Below are 20,674 nucleotides of genomic sequence, written 5' to 3'. Positions count from 1 at the left end.
TTTCAAAATTTTCTCCATTACGATACCCGCCAACCATGGTGGCGCGTAGCGTAGTTTGACCTACCAAACGTCTCCCCGATAATTATGATAGATGGCCACACTCTGATCTGCCGTACCAATCCCAAATAGCTTCCGACGCCCCTGATAATGCGTGCCGTCAGGAAATGAACACTGCTTCCTAAGATGTCATATACCTTGAAGGATTATATGTAGTTCATGAAGACAATTTATTAAACTTTTCTTTATCATTGATCGTCAGAACTGACAAACATACATGAACGCTTCGCCGCGGATGCCTCTCGTGGACTATATTCTTCAGAGCTGCTTAGAGTGAATTGAAGGAGCATACAACATAAATTAAATACACTCAATAATATCTCATGACAATATTTCACTATATTGCAAAGTCCCACCCGGGAGTTGCCATTTAGATGCAATTGCAATACATTGGGTCAAATTCAAGGGGAACCGGCCTGTCGGAACGATTAATAGAGATTTACCATCTGGCCAACGAGGTAAATGAATCTGGAGAAACTATCACACAGTAAATACGGGCGTACGCGCGTACCATGTATGGAGGGTCATGTGACGTGTTCCAGGGTGGTACTAATATACTACTCTCCCTATTACGCATGATTATTTCACCCAACTAGTACGTAAATGTGTTTGCGTGCTTAGAGCAGCAGACGACACCCGTTACCTAGCAATAACCGTGCCTGTAGCCTAACGTGATAGCTATATTCCCGTCGAGCAGCATTAGGCTCTGTTCCATGAAGAATTCCGTGGTTGCACTGAACTAAACATTTCCCATTTCTACATTAACTTATAGCGTGTATTAATAACGTTAGGCCATATGAGACAAAGCTTGCCCTAGAGCTGTATTAATAAGATTCATTTACCTCGTTGCATCTGGCAACACCAGTACACACACGTATAATATAATTTCAATCCCTCTTGCCATGATCACATGCACACATGTGCAAAATTACAGATGCTGTTGAAAGTTACATAGTCTGGCCGCATTTCTTTAAAGAAGATCGAAAATGCGGCTGCGTCTTTTGAAATAAGATCAGCCTAATTCCGGTTTTTTTTCATGTATGATTCTTATTCTTTCATCACTTTAAAGGCTAATAATCAAATTCATATTTTAGGCTATGTGTGGCACTAGCCGCGGTATCCGTAGGCCTATTACTATAAGGCTAAACCAGTTTTACGAGAATGCAGTGCTGTTTGACTGCAAAGTGCAGACGTGAAACTGAGAAATAGCAGGGTTTCGGCGGTATTGTCTGGACCAGTAATATCAATTCACGATTGGTTTAATAAGGTAGCTGTGTTGGAAAATATTACTTAATGAACTACAGGGTCCTACACCGAGATCTACTGGTTGCTTGGAGACCTATTTCATCTATACTGAATGCTGTGTCGAAACTCCAATTTTCGAAGGTTAAGCCTATGGTATTACTATGGTATTACTATTACTACTAGTGATATGCTAGTTGCTACAGTAGTCCTAGGTTACTGAAGACTAGTGTAGGCTAAGTTCAGTCCGGCGCAAATGATTTCCACCTCAAACTCTTAAGATTAATGAGTGTTAGCCATTGTTGGTTTCATCAGAAAGTAATTTGAAGATAACAAGTAAATTATTAAATTTTAGATTTTAAAAGTGTTTCTGAAAGTAATTATATTTATAGCCCTTTGTCAGATTCATTGTTTGATTACAGGTACGATGGTAAGCCTGTGAATGTTTACTAATTGCCTGACAACCTGTTTTTGGCAGGCCTATTAATTATTTCCAGAAAGAAATAAGTGCAGAATACGTGGCATTTTCAAAGCTATTTGATATAGCTAGATTTGCAGATTCTTGACAAAAAAATCTTAAAGATTATTCTTGCCGGGTATTCTGCAATTTTGCCTCCAGAATTTATTTCTCTTGGACTTGAAATAAAGAACAGTTTCAGCTATTTGACTCATTTACTCAATACCCATACATGTCAAAAGGGTGGCTTGCAGATCTCTCTCACTTTTCATATTAAATTGTTCCCTTGTTATCCAGATAAGCTGTAAAAGAAGAAACAGTGGTTTGGCCTTTATTTCCTGTCTGAAATTCACACCAAGGTACTGCAATGGTGTTTTTCACATGCAATGCTTGTGGTGAATCTCTAAAGAAAGCTAATGTAGAGAAGCACTATCTTACCAAATGTAGAGCCTGTGAGGTCCTATCTTGTCTTGACTGTGGAAAAGACTTCCAGTAAGTATTTTTTCTATTTTTTTTTTTTGCTCTCTAAGACATATTTTTGGGGGTTTGAATATAGCTGATATTGTAACTAATTTGTTCATTAACTGTGCTAGAACTGAATTGTTAGAAATGAACTGTATATTCGGACTGGTGGCAATAATATGGATATATTTCTAATTGATGGTACAAGAACAAGTAGGATTTATCTGTTATGGGGATGTACAATACTGTAACTAAAGTATTTTAGCACTATTAAAATATTCTTTTCATGGTAAACTATACACTAGTATCCAGGCATGAAGTACCTTATCTGGTGACAGATTAACAACATGGTCATTCTTAGTATTTCATAAGAAACGAAAATTCATTAACACCTTCAAAACTGCTGCACAAATAATGAGCACTAACTTATTGCCTGATATCAAATGCCTATGATAACTTTTCATTGTTTAAGAGTATATTTCTATTTTACCCCCACAAAGTGGAGATGCATACAAGGAGCACACCTCCTGCATCTCAGAAGACCAAAAGTATGGAGGCAAAAACTTCAAAGCTACACCACACAAGGGTGCAGTCAAGCAGAACAGTTGGATAGAGGTACAGTAAAAAGGCCCACTTTCTGTATAATACTGAACTATGCAAGAAACTACATTTGAGCACCAAAGAACAAATTAGTGTTATATATTAATTATTAAATAATTAGTATATACAAGCCATTGGGAAAGGAGACAAAGGCCTAGCCAGCAGTTCTGATATTACTGAGAATAGAATTTAAAAAACATTAAATTAAAGCAATCAACATTTACACATCAATAATAAGTTGAATGAAAACCACATTAAATTCAAGGAGAACCACACTGCTGCTTTTCAAAAATATTCTTCTACGATTTGCCTCTGGATTTATTTCATATTTTTAAAAAACTTTTATTTTTTATTTTTTTTTTTTATAGATGATTGGATTTGGTATATCAGTCAGTGTTGTATTTTGTCTGCTTTGGAAATGGATATAGATGTCTCTGTTTAGAATTTGTTCTTTAGCTTCCATTTTTTTTTAGCATGCCATTTTCATGATCAAGGTCAGTTAATGCCTGCAAACGTACTTTGCAGTAAATGTATCAATAAATATTTTGTCCCTCCACAGACTGTACGTGAAGCCAGTATGAACGCTTCATTGAATCCCAAAGTAAGGAACACTATGAAGAACATCATTAACTGTGGACAAGCTAATGTCCCAAGAAAGAAAGCAAAATTTATGGTAAGCTTGCCCTACAATAAATTCAAGTGAACTAAAGTAAAAATTTGTTCATATTTCTTATATTTGACAATTGCACTTCATAAAGAGATGTAATATAGTTTTAGTATAGTAAAAATAGAAGAACTTCTGCTTGTATACAGTATCGAAGTATTCTTATGTAATTATGCTATAATATCATTAAAAAATTGCTATTGTAAGTATTATTGTCATATCTTATAAATATGAAAATTTAATCTGCTATGCCAATTTTGAATTAATGTCAAATAGTTCATCTTAATTATATAATTTATATTCAACGTCATGTTACTTACCACATTTATGTGTCATAGGTAGGCAAGTACAGAAACATGCAGTCATATTTGTGTGTGTTAAAGGTCGGTAGAGGTCAAAGTGTGAAAAGAGCCCAAAGAGCTTCATATTAGACACATTTGTTGGTGCATGGTGAATCACTTTTGTAATGAAGTGCAACAAGTCAACATTTAGCTAAATCTTGAAAGCTGATAAACTGCAATGTTGTTAACTTTATTGCCCAATCCTGTTAAAACAAATTGCTAAAACCAATGCCTACAGCTTCAGTAAGAAATTTTTCTTTCATAATTTTGGCAAGTTACTGCTGTCTTGTCTCATATATGTAAGTAGAATACTAAAAGTTGGACTTTTCACTGATTTTGCATGTGATATATTTACTGTTTCTGATTTGCTGTTTTTTCTCAGAACTTTGTCAGGAACAGCATGCATGTAAGAGAGACTTGGTTGATCGAACAAGTCTGGGATACGATCGAGAAGTATGCAGCAGCTCAGGTGAGGAAAGGGTTATTAGTCAAACTTGACACAGTAGTATGTCTCAAGTGACATAATTATCAGACATTTTAGTAACTTACAGATATATTTGAACTCTATCTATAAAACTCTTTTTTGCAGCAGCTCAGGTGAGGAAAGGGTTATCAGTCAAACTTGACACAGTAGTATGTCTCAAGTGACATAATTATCAGACATTTTAGTAACTTACAGATATATTTGAACTCTATCTATAAAACTCTTTTTTGCAGCAGCTCAGGTGAGGAAAGGGTTATCAGTCAAACTTGACACAGTAGTATGTCTCAAGTGACATAATTATCAGACATTTTAGTAACTTACAGATATATTTGAACTCTATCTATAAAACTCTTTTTTGCAGCAGCTCAGGTGAGGAAAGGGTTATCAGTCAAACTTGACACAGTGGTATGTCTCAAGTAACATAATTATCAGACATTTTAGTAACTTACAGATATATTTGAACTCTATCTATAAAACTCTTTTTTGCAGCAGCTCGGGTGAGGAAAAGGTTATCAGTCAAACTTGACACAGTAGTATGTCTCAAGTGACATAATTATCAGACATGTTAGTAACTTACAGATATATTTACACCCTGTCTATAAGTCTCATTCCAATCAGCGCTTGTGAAAACATTGCCATTGGGTTTCCTCTGTGCCACAAACATCTAAGTGAGAAAATGTTGTGGATGAAAGTGATAATATGCTCTACTGTATGTTTAATAGACTGTTTCCAACCCTTTAGCAGGTTTTGTTGGCAATTTGTCAATATTTGGAAAGGATTTGATTATAGATGTTGCATTGTGCATTCCATATTATTATCATTGACTCAGTTGAAGATAGATTAAAGCAGTGCAAAATTTGCAACTTGTTCTTGTTTTTTTCCTGGTTTAAAAAAATTAGCACATTACATCATCATTATGATCCTTTATCCATAATCATTCATGTAGGTATTATATAGATGTCACTTTCGAAATTCAGGTAAGAAAATAATTTGCGTTTACTTTTTCTGTGTTTTGTCTCGATTAATGTTGTCTTCCTTGTTAGTTTTGCTTAATAGAGTCATCTTTCCTTCAAGAGGTTTAGAGTTTGTTGCATCTAATGGTGTCACTGACCTCATGTAATTTTCTTTTCTTTTTTTGTCCCATTTTAATTTTGACGCTGTGAATCTGAACAGAGGGCAGAGTCAACTCAGCCATCCGCCACAAAAAACGGAGAACTAAACGGGGAAGCCAAAGTCGATGACGGGGAATCAGACACGGCCAAGAGAGGGGACGAAGAACATAAGACGACTGTAGAGGACATTAATCATAGAGACAAAAGAGCTCAAGGTGGCGGGAAGAGGAAGCGTCAAGGAGACCCATCAGATGAGGTAAATGGAGATGGAGAGGATGGACTTGAAGAGCAACCGAGAAAGAAGAAGAAAAAGAAGAAGAAAAATAGAGAAGATGACGATGATGGAAATCATGGAGAGGACGAGCAGACTGCAAACGGTCTGACAGTAGAAGACAACGTCGATGCATTCCAGCAGCAATCTAAACAAAATGGCATCTCAGAGGAATTGGAAGGAAAGAAGAAAAGGAAGGGAAAGAAAAAGAGAGATAGGGAGGTTAATGGTGATGAGGATGAGTCACTTAAGATTAAAGAAGTCAAAGGAAATCAAACAGAAAATGACTGCAAAAGTAGGAAAAGGAAAGACAAGATGAACAGTGATGAAAGTCTGAAAGGTAAAAAGAGTAAAAAGAGGAAGAAGGATGAGAAAGAAAGTGGTGTGGAAGAAGCAGCAGAGGAGAAGGAGGAGGAAGAAGATGCAGCTGATGATGATGTTACAGAGCAATCAAGGAGAGGCGGTGAGTCCCCTCAAAAAATCAAATGTTTAATTGAGCCAGGCAGGAGTTATTCAAGTTTGGTAGTTAAGTTTTCTTAGAGAATAGAGTGAGCAAATGCCTTTATTTCTGGTGGACAGTACCTGGACTTTGTGTACAGTCCTTAGGTTAAAAGTACACACAGAATCTTCCCCAAGTATCAAGGGGACTGTCCCAGAGTTTATTAGAATGTCTTGAATTCAATCATTTTAGTGTTTCCTGTTTGGCCTTCCTTGTGTACAAGCAGCTTGAAATAAGCTGTGATGGTTTCAACTACAAACGTCAAGTTCGTCACATGTACAGATAAGTCAAACCAGAACAATCAATAATTTTCACATCCAAAAATTCATATCAAACCATTGTTTTCATTTAACTGATGGTTGCTGTGGCATATGAAGGCATTTTTTAAGTCTTTAATACTATGGAATTTTTCTAAAATATTGTACTTATCCTAACCAAACCATCTTTCTCTTTTTTGAATAATTCAAACAGGTGGAAAGTTCAAATGGGAAGCTGTTATCACTGAAGTCTTGCAGCAGGCTGGCGGTGAAATCCGATTGAAAAAGTTAAAGAAAAAGGTACAGTGTGAAACTTGAAAAAACAATGAAAGTAATATTTGGTACTTTTAAGTGTCAATTGTTCACTTTCGGATCTCTTAAGGATGGTAAACCTCATGACATGTGAAAGGGATTTTTCGGTTCAAAACTCCAAAGACATGGCCTCCAAGATTATGTGTCACAGCTCTCCCTTCGCTCCCCCACCATTCCTCCCCTCCCCCTCCCCTCCCCCATACCATAACTCATGTAACTGAAATCTAGATCTTGATGCATATTGCAAGAAACATTGTTTGGACTACATTGTAAGTAATTAAATGTTGAACTCTTGGAATGAGATGTGCATTGTACAATACTCTTCTTCCGTGTTAGGAAACAATACTTTTTCACACCCAATCATATAATTTAAGATGAAATGTTTTAAACCCAATTAGTGATTCATCTCTTTCTCTTGGCAGGTTCTCTCAGAGTATTTCGCACATGGAGAGGATGCTAGCATCACAAGCGAAGAGAAGCTCTTCATCAAATTTAACAAGAAAGTGATGAAGAATCCCAAATTGAAGGTTCATAAAGAAATGGTACAATTAAAACACTGAGCCATTATCACCAAGGATTCTTGGATTAATCTGGTTCCAAACTCAATCTCATGTGGATGCTGGCATGAAGGCTGTATTACTGCTAATGAAGTCTGTAATACTGCTACTGTTTCAACATTGAATGCTCAAATGAGTTTGGCCAGAAACTTGTTTGCCTTCAGTTGTTGGAATTTGGAATATGTAAGAAGTTTCGGAAATATTTTTATGGATAAATGAATGCCTCATTTATCACTGTATGTTTTACTTCAGATGTTGAAATTAGTCTGGGCGAAATGTTTATCAATCTTTCATATCATTGAGAGGCCTTTGAGATCCCATGAGCAAGTTTATAAACATGAATGTCTTGTTCGTTGTTTGCTGAACTGTCGTCTTTTGTGAAACGGTTTAAGATGTTTTACATGAACATGCCAAATTGTTGGTTTTATTTCGTTTAGGACCAAACTCTTGTTTACTGAGCTATAAATGCAGCCACTCAATCACAAGAGTTCTTAATACACTTGTGTTGATCATTCCATTCATACCAAGGTATAGTGAGCCATTTTATGGTTCCATACCCAGATGCACATGACCTACTTGTAGTTCAGGTCAGCTGATAAAAACTCAACTGTCTTATTAGTACATACTGTGCAAACTGCATTGAGAATGCACTGTGTGTGGTTTTCAGTGTGTAAATCTGCAAGTCTTCCAACTTTATATCATCAAATATGGAGGTGGCTTTCAAGTTAGTTACTACTGAACTTTTTGAAGTATGAGAGAAAATGTTCAATCTCTTCCAGAATCAAGGTGAAGAAGAGATAATTATTAGTATTTGTATCTGAAGAAAGGAGGACATTTTCACAATGTGGGGAGGGGGTATATTATGTCCATCTTCAGATAACTGCTTGCACATGCTCAGTGGCTAATATATAACCTTTGAAACTTTAAACAGTATTTGTAAACAGAAACTGGGAAGACCTTTAATGTTTTAAAGTGCAGATTTGTAGTCAGGCTAGTTTTTAAATGTTCCATGCCTATGAACACATTTCTCCTCATATTTCAACAAGTTGGTGTATTGTGTAGGTTTTAACCTCATTGAGCAAGTTTTGAAATATTACCACAGAATATAAAAAGAAGTAAAACCTACATTTCTTTATTTGTATCTTATTGGATCTTGAACTGAAAGACAGCAGCTCTGCTTAGGGTTCATGGCATATGGACAAAGTACATACAGCCATTTGTGTTTAAGTTGACCACATAAGGAAGAGTAAAATTTAGGGTGTACAAATGGATTGTTGATCAATGGTGGAAAGTACAATGAAATGCTATTCAATACCTAAGGAGCAAAACCACTATGCTTGATGGAACTAGTGCCACTTGATGAAATCTTTCAGAGCTTTGATTATTTAGCTTCATATGGTGATATGGAGGGAGGGAGGTGATCAATCCAGACCTCAAACCTACAAAGCATTTATCTGGTAGAAAATTTTAAACACTTAAGATAAATTCTGCCCAGAATCTAATACTGTAGCAATACCTGAACTTTTAAGTCAGAAATCCAAAACAACCAATAGCTGTTGAGTTGCTTCATTTCCACTCAAAATAATTTCAGTAAGACCCGAAGAGGACAATATGATTGTTGAATAAGATGCAGACAACTGTCAGTTGATTTTGGGACCTGAATACTGCTTCCATTAAAAGAAGTTTTTTCTCAAGTTATTTTGAAAGGTTGTAGAAAAGAGTATACATATGATAAGATCAGCTTTTATTGCACAAATCTATTTACATTAACAGTACCACGGATGGAGTTGAGATGATGAGGAATTTCAAATTTGTTTTGTACGAGACAACAGTTTTGTTCAAGATTGTCTCTCCTTTCAACACTATTTACTCAAGCATAAATTGAAATTCTATAACTTTAATGAGAGGGCCTACATCAGCACAATCTTAATAAACAAACCAACAGTTATATATTACTTAGCACAGACAACTCATCATATCAAAGATAACATTACAAGTAACACTTCCAGAATTTATCGAGCAACCATTTGATAAATGCAGTTTGATTTCTGAGTTTCTGAAATGGAAAGATGAACAAAACATTAAAATAATCACATTGTAAATGGGTTAATGCCACCGGAAAAAATCTTGATGAAAAATTGTTTAGCACAATTCTTTTCTCGACTATGAGGTGAAGCACAAAGAAGGCTTACTTTGAAGCCCATTGAGCACTGCCTTGCTCCGTTTTAACGTCATGAAGATTCTCACAAAGTTATGAATACTGCATATTCTAAGTTGAAAACAGATGCTGAAAAGTGTAATTAATGTACATTTTTGTACCATTTACTTTGTACCAGTTTGGCATAAGTAGCAGTTTTTTGTCACTAAGAACTTGTATGGTAATTTTTAATACATTTTAAAATTGAACACGTTACTGAAACAACAAGGTGAAATACTAGCATAGTCACACACACGTAGTACTAACGACACAGAAATGGTTGCAAGTTTTTTAACTCTACCACTACTGGTCTAAAGTTTAAATTTGATCTGATAAAAGTTACCTCTACAAAGATAGTGTTACTTCAATTTACACATCATGATTACATAACATTACCTTTATTGGCAGACACACATATTCCGGTGTGATCAGGACCGACTGAAAGCCCTAAGAATACTCCATAATGCTGCTCTTAAATATAACCTTAAATAACTGCCATTTAATTGGTTTTAGTTTTGATTACAATCACTATGCTCTTCCTTTGTATTTAATAATGCCTGTTTTGTTAATGTGATACCTCAAGAAGGGCAACTTGGGTGGAACCATGCTATTAACATCGTCTTATGGTGTGTATAGAAGCCTATTACTATGGCCAAGGAGAACAGTCCTCTTTATCTTGCAGTAGAGATTTAAGGTCAGCTGAAGAGTGAAAAATGTCTGGAATATGATAATGATGATATATGCAAGGATGACAATTTAAATGGCTTTCATACTTTGCATATAAATACAATGTATAAAGAAGAAGAAGAAGAAACCCAATTATGTTAGGTTGGAGTGAAAGGTGCCTCTAGGTCAGCAGAGGGCAAATGTAGAAAACTAAAATTTCTTAGGAAGGAAAACTTAGATGGATGTCATACTTAACATGTTTAAGTTTCTACAAAAGTAAGAGTGGCTTATTAATTTTTGTATTTTTTGTGAAAATAAAAGGCCACTGGAGATTAAAAAAGGGACAAAATATAAAACCTTGAAAATGACTCTAGAAAGAAAACATTCTAGAAAGACAAATGAATGTGATATGTAGCGTATGAAATCCATCATCAAGTAGAAAAAATCCTATACCTTTAGACGTCAAAATCTGTGACCTCATGAAACGACTGAATTACCTGCCTGGATATTTCAACACATTTCCAGAGATACAAATGAAATAAAATACTGACTGACCTTTCTAAAATTTACCAACTTCATGCACTTTAATTTGATGCCATTTCATTCAAGTACTTAGAACCATACTGATGACTGCTCAAATACAAATTATCAGAAATCATTGATGAAGTCGCTCCTTCCATACTAGCCTCATATGTGGCCACTTCCTAGCATTTTGTTTGGGGGGGGGGGGGGGGAGGGGGGCAAGTTTACTACTGCAAGCCCTCTTGCTGACTATAATATTGGGCCAACAATATCACTGGGTTATCGTTCCACAAATAATGGATTTCAAGATGGGATTGAAATGTGTAAAATTATCCCTCACTGCAATTGAGTGGTTGTATTCTTAATGCAGTACATTAGAATTGTTTTATATTGACACTCACATACAAAGAAGTTTGCTATAAAATAGAATTTCCAGGACACTAGCCTCATAAGTGGCTCTTTTCTAACAGTAAATTTTCTGATGTCCTTTGCCAGCTATATGATTACAAGAACAAATGTCAACAATGTAACCGAGCCAACTTCATCATACAGACAAAAAATACTGTTTAAAAGCAAGAGTATAACATAACTGGTATCGCATACAAAATGCTATGTAAAAACGGCACATTTGTCAAACAATATGCCAGGATGTATACCAGTTTGAATCAACATCCCAACCTCTACACAAACTGTTAACAATAAATTATTCATGGTAAAACATTTAAAATTTCAAAATTATGTTTCATTAACCCTGGAAGATGGTATTAATTATATTTGACATTATCACATTACAAGATGTGCTAGATCAGGGGTCGGCAACCTTTTTGAATGAATGGGCCAGATATAAGGGGTGAAAAATTGACTGGGCCACACCTAACCAACGACCTGCTGTTGATTTCAAACCTTTGATTCCGAGGACTTTCAAGCAATACGTGTGTGTACTTAATCTGTATTCACAAAAACATAATGTCAGTACAGTTGATAAATAATGTGGATAACAGGCCTACCTGACAGCATCATTAGTGCCAATAAATTCAAAGCAGCTAGTTCATTTTTTATGATGATGTAAAATAGATTGATTTTTTTTCCTCTTTCTTGAGACATCTCACAGGCCGCAAAAAATCACTGGTGGGCCGTATGTGGCCCGCAGGCAGCCCACCTTAGTGCTAGATGTTACCATCATCAACTAAAAAATAATGGTCAAGTTATTTGAATACTATAAAATTTATATTAATTCTTTTTTCTTCTCTTTTTCAAACTTATTTATCTTTAAGTAGTAATTTATTAGTACTTATTTTATATTTTTCATCCTGCATAATATCTACGATTACATTACATACACAAAGTTAGGTCTCTTCATCTTGCACACATAATTACAATGCTGTGCATACCATCTGGTCACCTCCCAAATGGTACAGTGTTTGAGCTGGGTCTGAATGGGTACGGACTAATGGGTTGAGTCTTCTTAAGCCTCCTCTTCTCCCTGTTTTTTCTTCTCTCCAATTCATCCTCCCATTTCTGGTAGGCTTTCACACTTTCCTCTTCTTTCTCAGCTTCCTTTAATTCCTGCTCATACTTCAGGTCTTCCTCTTTTTCTCGTTTTAGTCTCGCCTCTTTCTTCAATCTCTCCTCCTTGTCTGAGCTCCTGAAAAATGACCAAAAATAGTCACAAAGTGTAATTAAAATTCAGTAGATTGTAGAAATGATTATAAACTTCAGTTCATTTTCATAAGCTGACAGTGTTGTATGAGTATATTCCAAAGTTTTCTAGCATTGTGTACTGTTATCAACCAACTACCCAGCTAAGAACATAACAGACAGTGTCTGCCATCAATGATGCATACTTTACTCATTGTAACATACCCAGCGGTGGGGTCGGGGGGTTTCATCACAGGTTACATCAAGTCATGGACATTTAGGTAAATTTTGCACCGTCTGCTATATTTTCATTTTTGAAGTTAGAAACTGACAGATGACATATTCACATAGACTGACAGACAGACAGACAAGGTAACACTCCTAATGTCTATACTAACCATCGCTTGAAGGCCCTCTCTGAATCTTTTTGTTTTTCCTCCTCTTTTTCTCTCATCGTCATGGTCTTCTCTCTCTCAATGTTTTCTTTCTTCCTCTTTTCTTCTTTGAGTCTTTCATCCTTATCTTGTTTCCAGGATTCATAAGCCTGATGATTATAGAATAAATAACTTAACCAGAAAGCCAGCAGGCTTAGTGATACCTTGCCTTATAAGTTTTAGATTGTATATGCAATCACCTGATTGATAGAGCAACTGAGGAAGATGTGTCCTGAAATCAAGTACCAGAACATCATACCAGATAACTTGATCATTGCAATGGTGTTACCCTTCTGAATGTTGATGACAGATAACAGTCATTAGTGAGAATGGAAAACCATCTCAGCTATTATAAAGAGGAAAGTTCAAATCCTATGATAGTTAGTGACACAGGAAAGCCATTCATCATAGAGGTAATTTTGGTTGTACGCTTGCAAGGCTATCATACCATGCATATATGAGCTTCTTTATGTTCAGGCTCTGGAGATATAGCACTTTTGATATATTCACATTTTGCACTCTGCTGACCCCAAATGACCTTTGACCTCCACCACGAACAATAGGGTTCGCTGAACTAAATTACAAGAAATCCACATCAAAATTAAGAACTTCACAGGTGACCATCCTTGAGATATCATGATTTTTACTTTTTCCTGTTGACCTAAGACATTCATGAAAACACTACAGATCGTCTACTCACTAACAGCAAGCTACACACCAAGTTTAAACTTCCTGCAACTTGTACTTGAGATGTTGTGTGAACACTGTTTTCAGACTTTGACCCGTGCTGACCTCAAATGACCTTTGACCAATACCAACAACAATCCCAAACTAGTTCTACCAAAGGGGAACCTTAATACATCATATGAAATGTACCCCAGTTATCCTTCTGAAGTAAGAGTGTTTACGAGCAAGTCTCACATACAGACCCACATATACACACGCCATCACCATCGCATAGATTCCTTCTGCCTTCGGCAAGGAATCAAACAGTCCAGACATTCATAAAGGTACAACCAATTATGCAGCTGGCTGGCCATGGTGACTGTGTAATGATTTTTCTCTACTATAACTGAAATCTACCTACGGTTCTATGTCCACAAAAGGGAATGACAAACCCCTCTACCCCCTCCCACCTACCCATCCTTTCCCCTTCTTCTTCATCACACATCATGTCCATCCACACTCACGTTTCTTTTCTTCCTAATCCCCCCATTCCTCCCCTCAACCTCCATTGCTTACTCTCTGTCTATGTTATCCCCCTCTGCATCACCCTATCTTCCTCAGTCCTTTATCTCCAGCAGTCTCTTTGTCACCTACTTCCTTTCATCTCACTGCCCATTGTTCTGTTTATTTCTTCTATTCTATTTATTGTTCAACACGCAAGTTAACTTCTCTCTCCATCTACATCTTTAACCAGCGTCCTCTGTTTAGGTTAAGCTTACCTCTGGAGAAGATCCTGGTAGGATCGAAGAGATCACGCCCTCTATCTGTTACACATTGATGATATTACATTACTGTAACGTGAACAGAATGTACACAATTCTCTGGCATTAAAGTGTCTGTACCTTGCTAGCATGAATCTGCTGACTCATCTTCTCATCTTTCTCTTCCTTCTCCTTCCGTTTCTTCTCCTCTATCGCCCTCTTCTGGGCCACCAGACTTGATTTTTTATTCTCTTTCCATGCCTGGTATGATGCAGATGCATCTCTCCTCTTTTCCTCTGCTTCCTAGATAATCCCCGGTATACAATATAAGCGTTAAAATGTATTTACCGTATGTTCTCTTTGTTAACAGTAACATTTGAGATAACCGGATAATTTAGCCAAAAATTGGTTGTCAGGGTACCATGGTAATAAAATCAGTCAGAAAACTTTGTCCCATGTAATAACCATTACAGACAGCTACCACCAGTTAAGTATGTACAGTAGTAACATGTAGTAACACCCCCCCCCCCCCCCCCGGGTTGAATAATACAAGCAGACACATGCTTCACAACTTACATAATATTTATTCAGAGTTCCTTCAAGCGCGACACATGTAAAATGTACAACAGATGTTATCTGGTATTTCAAGTGAACTATAAATTTACCTTCTTCTTTTGTTTCTCTGCCTCCTCAATTTTCTTCTTTTCTAGTCTCTTCTTTTTCTTGAGCTCTAAGGTCTTTTCAGCCCTCCAGGTCTCGTACATAACGTCCCGTATGGAAGACGAGTCCAAGGTGTTCATGTTGTCCAGCGAGAGAGTCCGGCTTGTGTTCATGGAGCTTCTACCGGTGTTCATACCCGAGGTTGGCCGCTTTGGAGATGGTTTCATCAACCTGTGCATAAAAATTTATTGGAAAGAAGACTTCAGGCTTTAATCATACCAGGTTATTCCACTTCCATATGTTAAGAAAACTGAGAGAATAGATGGGCTTAGGCACATACAAGGATCAAATGATGGAGCCTGGAGAAATAATTATGTATTCAAATTTGAGCCGTTATGAAGGCTCTGATCTTTGTCTCTCATAAAATAATATGGTTCCTGTGTTACAAAGACTACTATACATGTTTGAACTTGTATAGCAATTTTAATCATTTTGCAGTGTTTGCGATGCGCTACTAGATAAATTATTCTCTGGAACCATATATTTCAAATTTATAGATTAGATAACACTGCATGAATGAAGCCTTATAATTATTATCATTAACATAATGTTTTCTTCTTTTATTTAAATCACCATCAGTCCAGAGCCTATATTTACAATTCATTCCATTGGTTTAAAAGACTAAGAGTTAATCAAAGTGTGGCTGGCTTTGTGAGACAAACCTTCAAACTAGTAAAATCTACTGTAATAATACATTATTTTCACAGCAGAGGTACTAACAACATTAATTTGCAAACTTGTATATCACCTAGATGAAAACTGTCATGGTCTTCTCATCATGAGTGATGAATGCACCATTTTGGACAAGTTCAGAGAGAACGAATATAGTCAACAGTGCACTAAAATACTGCCAATGCTATAACATTCAGGTGTTTTTAATGTAATATTTACACCTGATTCAATTCCAGTGCACATGAAACTTTCAAGTTGTCTAATCACCTCTTTCTTGCACTGCATCCAGTCCCTGAAACTTTCTAACCCGATTAATACAGACTTCCAGTGAAAGACTTTAAAAGTAAATGTAGAGCACTGAGAATGCAGCACAATTTTGTACTTTATTTTATTGCAATGCTTTCACAGCTAAGGTAAAGATATGAAAAACAAGACTATCAATAATTTCATTATCAACAAACATTCAGAGATCAGCGACAAGGATGGTTAAGTTTTTTGAAAAGTAATGGAAATTTAAAAATAAGTGTGTTATTCATGATTGATTAAAATATTACAAATCCTGTATTACCTCTTAGATTGATTAAGTTCGGCTTCTAAATCCGAGTCACCATCACTTTCATATCCTCCCTGTAAAATAGAAAAATATGGAAAAAAAATCTCAACATTCTCATATACAAAATATCCAAAAAATGTATATTCCCCCCTCCTCCCAGTAAAGAGTTACAAGCATACAAAGTTATGGTCACCTCCCCCCCCCCCCCCAAATGTGTATAGCTGCAGTGAGCTCCCAACCCCATTCCTTACTCTCCAATTGAGAGAGTCTTCAGACAGCAGCATATATATGGTATTTATATTCACATTTTTCATATCCTCTACATTCCCCAAAGCAGCAGGTTGTATACGTTTCATTGTTAGAAAACTTTGAAAGCTTTTTCCTTCGGTATGTATGTATTCTAACATATATTTGTTTTTCATTGAGAAAATGAAGAAACTAGTGCTGATTTTTGCAAAAGGTTATCTTTTTGAACCTGCAAGACACAGTGGCATCTTTCTGGAACACTGAACTCCAATCAAATCTCAGTTGCCAATGTTAACATGTTAGAAAAGGAAAAGGGAGAAAGCAAATTTTATACAGAAACTTTACCATATTAGAATGATTAGCATTTGAAATAGTGAAATACTTTAAGATTTTTTTTTTTAAATTTCAAGTAAAACAATACTATTAACATATAAGCTATCTTTTTGATGGAGCAGAAAATTGGATGCTTTCTAAGAGTATCATGCCCATGCTTGTTGTCTCCCACCCTGTGCTAAAAACACAGCTCCAGATATGACAAGAAACCGATCACCTAATAATGGATAATACTGCTGTCTTCTTACCTTTGGTCTTCGATCAGTGAACTTCAGGACTGGTTTGTCATCATCATCCTCAGAATCCAACAGAGTGTCTCTCCCCCTTGCCTTCTTCTTTGTCTTCTTCTTCCTGTCATCAGCAGCTGAGGGCCCTCCATCCAACGCATCTAATAATGTCATTTTACGAGTTGGTATAGTAGCACCCTTCTCCTCTTCCTCCCTCTCTGAATCTGAGTCTAACAAACCCTTCTTTGGTTTGTCATTGCCTGATATTAATTTTTCAAGTGGTGACATTTTACCACTTTTGGGTGTTTCCTTAGTTGGTGGCAATCTTTTTCCCTTTGGAGAAGGTGACCTTGATTTTTTCCCCTGCCGCTCTTTAGCTTGAGAGTCATCTGCTCTGTCTGTTTTCCTGCCCCCATCAAACAAATCTAAGAAATCAGGAGATTGCTTGCCTCTTTTAGAAAGTCCATCAACCTTGGGGGATTGTCGATTTTGACTCTGTTTTCCACTTGGACTCTTGGCTCTTTCCTTCTCTTGAGCGTCTGGTGTTCCAGATGCATGACTACCCCCGAACAAATCTAAAATATCTGGAGACTTTGAAGATGTCTTCGCCAGTTTATTTGAAGCTGGTGACTTTCGTCCCTGTTTGCTCAGAGTCTTTTCGACTTCCCTGTCGTCATCTGAAGTATCAGACCCTCTTAGACTTTTCTTTTGTTTTCTCTGCACAGGAGACTTCTTCCCACTCTTCTGAGTCGGTGATTCTGATCTTGAGGGAGACCTAGCTTTGCTTTCCTTTGTCTTATTTGATTTTATCCCCAGCAACTCATCAAGATCTGGAGATTTTCTTTCTTCTCCCTTCTTCCTACCTGCCAAGAGTTCTGACAATGGAGACTTACTTCTGCTATCACCAGCTGATACTTCAGAAGTTTTAGCTTTGTTTTTGGGAGATGATCTTCCATTCCTTGAGATCTGATTCTGACTCGCCTTGCTATTTATGAGTTTGCTAAGAGGTGACTGACTTCGATCACTTGTGGGTGAAGTCCTTCTTTCAGAAGAGTCACCCTCATTGGACTTCCTTTTTGACTCTGGTGACTTTTTGGAGGACATACCTAGAAGGTCGTCCAGCTCGGATGATGGACTCTTGGACACAGATTTGCTAAAGGAGCCTGACCTGGGAGATGGCTTGGGCTTGTCTCTTGGTGAAGATTCTTTGGAACGAGGCGAGTCTGAGAAGATGCCACTGTTTGATCGTGGTTTTGGAACAGGTGGTTTACTTTCTTTCTCTTTCAGCTTTGGCGACTTTGATCCATGCAGTAAGTCAAGAATTGGATCAGGGGATGGTGATCGATTTGAAACGCCATGTTTTTCACCCCTACTATTTCGAGAGGCTACTTTTGGTGGACTTTGTCTTCCAGACAGATTCCTTGGTGAGGGCTTTGGTGACTTGTCAGCTTGACTTTTTGAGCCAGGTGGTGTCCATGTTTTACTGGATGGTTGCTTTTTGGATGACTTGAACTGTGACAGGATATCTGAAAGGCAATCGTACATGTAAACATATAAACATACAAAAATGAGCATCTCAGTATTCTTAAACAGATCCAACACAACTTCTCACTTTGTACAAACGTTTGTGATACAGAAATTATGAACCAAAAATGCCATCTGTACACATTTCTGGAGATTTTGTACTTGAAAGTCTAGTTCTCACTTTTCAAAGTTATTTTCTGGTGGTTCTATTGTACATCTTCAAGTTACTTCCATACATCGGGGAGTGTTAAATTAGACAAACAAAAGTTTCAGCGAGGAAAGGCAGTTTGAGGGTAGTAGTAGAAAGGTTTGTTGAAGTTGAATCACTATTTGCCTTATCTAGCATATTTGGAGCCTTTAATTCAATAAAGTTTTTTGTTCCACAAAGTATTTATTTATTTTTTTTTATCAAAATAAAATAAAACTGTTAGCAAACTGCTTATCCACTAGAGAGCCTGTGTAAGAGAATTTGTAAAAGTAAGTTGGGCTGTTTTTTTTTATTTTTTATAACGAAATTTCTAAAAGTCTATATGCGTAATTTCATCACTATTAGTTTCATTAAAAATTGACAGATTAAAGTAACATATTCAAATACTTTTCATCTTTCCTGCCACAATGATATAATCAGATTGTGATCAATTCACCACAAAATGCAACATAAAGGATGCAGTAACAGCATCTGTTAATTGTATAAAGCTTAGGTTCAGCGAGAGATCTAAATGTTATACAGCAGGCTAGTGAAATGCACCTACACAAGTTGAAAACATGTTTTCAAATTTCTCTGCACAATTGAAAGTTATTATTAATAAATGTTGGTTTGCAATCAATTATATTGTAATTTGGCTGCAATTTACATTATTATGAGAAGAGACAATTATTGAAACAAATTGTGATATGAATATAAATCCTCACCATCTTCACTATCATCTAGCCCTGCTCCTAAACTGCCATCGTCATCACTGTTTCCAGAATCAGATGAAAATCCAGTGGCCATATTTAAAACTGCAGAAGTAAAGAAATCCTTATGTAATACTTTTCATCACATCCAAAAGTAACATGATGATTTATTGTCATTTAATTGGTAATAGTTATAGCTCAGATGATAGAGTAACAGGGGGGCATTTATTCAGGAGTCAAATTGCACTCTACTTAATAATTTCTTAAACTTTAATCTTGTATAATATCACAGTCAATTTTCTGATTATTACTTTATTTGCCCAGAAGGAGAGAGAAAAAGTTGATAAAATGCTGGCCCACATATATTGGAATAAGAAGGCCCGAACAACTGGTCCTTAAAAATAAGATGAGACATATATATTACAACTAATACAAGTGTAACTGTAAGGCCTACTTTAAAAACTAGACCTGAAATTAGGTCTGGCCTGGGCCTAACGTTATGCATAACTCTTGCCATGGGACTGTGACTTGTGAGGCCTAGGCTAAAGCTCCTTGATAGTGTAATAATTCTTAGTGTTTGTATTAGTAAACATTTTTATCAGATACTGAGAGTGAGATTCAACTTAGGGACTAGCCTAACAATTAAGCTAGGCTAGTGTGACTGTGAAGACTTCGTTACAGCTTGGTAAGGCCTCTATAAGTGTTAATTCCAAGTTCCAACTTAGGCCTAACATTGGGCTCTTTGATCATTGTGAAATAAATGTTTCAATCACACATACAAAACAGGAAATTTTCATAACACCAGTGACAGTAGTTGCGGCGAATCCGAGGACAGTGATGGCCAACAGCTGAGCAGAGGAATCAAATTTGTTGATATGTGACTGGGGCAACAACTGTTTCATACATTCCTATGTGTCGACCGCTGTGATTGGACGATCTGGGTAACTAGAAAAATTGGCACCAATCACATTTAAAGAAAGAACCATCAATGATTCCGCGAAACAACAATACCTGGTTATTTAAAATTCTTAAAAGAATTATAAAAACAGTAATGTGTCTTTGTAAAAACTAAAAGTTTCAACACTCACCATTAAGTACTGGCATACCTTATATCAATTTTTATTTTGATTATCTGCTTGTGGAGCCGAATTATAATTTCATTAACATATTGACGTGCAATATTACATGCAGTCACCAGTTTGAATTTCAAACGTGGTAAAGCGGAACAGACACTCAAAACGTATTTTCCGGCTCAGCTGTTGCCTATGCCTAAACATAACTCCGAAAAATTGATATCGTGACT

At 36.5% G+C, this 20,674-nt stretch overlaps 2 protein-coding genes across 7 annotated transcripts; one reads left to right on the top strand and one right to left on the bottom strand.

The window, feature by feature from the left end:
* Nucleotides 1-1,070: 1,070 nt before the first annotated feature.
* LOC139968062 (uncharacterized) lies at nt 1,071-9,482 on the top strand. 3 transcript variants are annotated; one of them, XM_071972395.1, is made up of 8 exons: nt 1,071-1,095; nt 2,054-2,248; nt 2,719-2,833; nt 3,378-3,491; nt 4,206-4,292; nt 5,481-6,153; nt 6,661-6,746; nt 7,181-9,482. In XM_071972395.1, the coding sequence occupies exons 2-8, from the start codon at nt 2,124-2,126 to the stop codon at nt 7,316-7,318; spliced, it is 1,338 nt and encodes a 445-aa protein (XP_071828496.1). In that variant the 5' UTR covers nt 1,071-1,095; nt 2,054-2,123; the 3' UTR covers nt 7,319-9,482. The 3 variants fall into 3 exon arrangements, with proteins under 3 accessions (XP_071828496.1, XP_071828495.1, XP_071828497.1); XM_071972394.1 differs by lacking the exon at nt 1,071-1,095 and adding an exon at nt 1,177-1,443; XM_071972396.1 differs by lacking the exon at nt 1,071-1,095 and adding an exon at nt 1,177-1,455.
* A 1,419-nt stretch (nt 9,483-10,901) lies between these two features.
* LOC139968060 (uncharacterized) lies at nt 10,902-20,597 on the bottom strand. 4 transcript variants are annotated; one of them, XM_071972387.1, is made up of 8 exons: nt 20,460-20,597; nt 19,387-19,476; nt 16,972-18,476; nt 16,160-16,218; nt 14,865-15,090; nt 14,341-14,502; nt 12,737-12,882; nt 10,902-12,345 (listed from the first exon to the last, which is right to left on the bottom strand). In XM_071972387.1, exons 1-8 carry the CDS (start codon nt 20,473-20,475, stop codon nt 12,099-12,101), a joined length of 2,451 nt encoding a protein of 816 aa, XP_071828488.1. In that variant the 5' UTR covers nt 20,476-20,597; the 3' UTR covers nt 10,902-12,098. The 4 variants fall into 4 exon arrangements, with proteins under 4 accessions (XP_071828488.1, XP_071828489.1, XP_071828487.1 ...); XM_071972388.1 differs by lacking the exon at nt 20,460-20,597 and adding an exon at nt 20,151-20,287; XM_071972386.1 differs by lacking the exon at nt 20,460-20,597 and adding an exon at nt 20,174-20,278.
* Nucleotides 20,598-20,674: the final 77 nt, after the last annotated feature.

The sequence above is a fragment of the Apostichopus japonicus genome, chromosome 5, assembly GCF_037975245.1.
Source record: "Apostichopus japonicus isolate 1M-3 chromosome 5, ASM3797524v1, whole genome shotgun sequence".
NCBI classification, from domain to species: domain Eukaryota; kingdom Metazoa; phylum Echinodermata; class Holothuroidea; order Aspidochirotida; family Stichopodidae; genus Apostichopus; species Apostichopus japonicus.
This window is presented reverse-complemented; position numbering and strand designations above follow the sequence as displayed.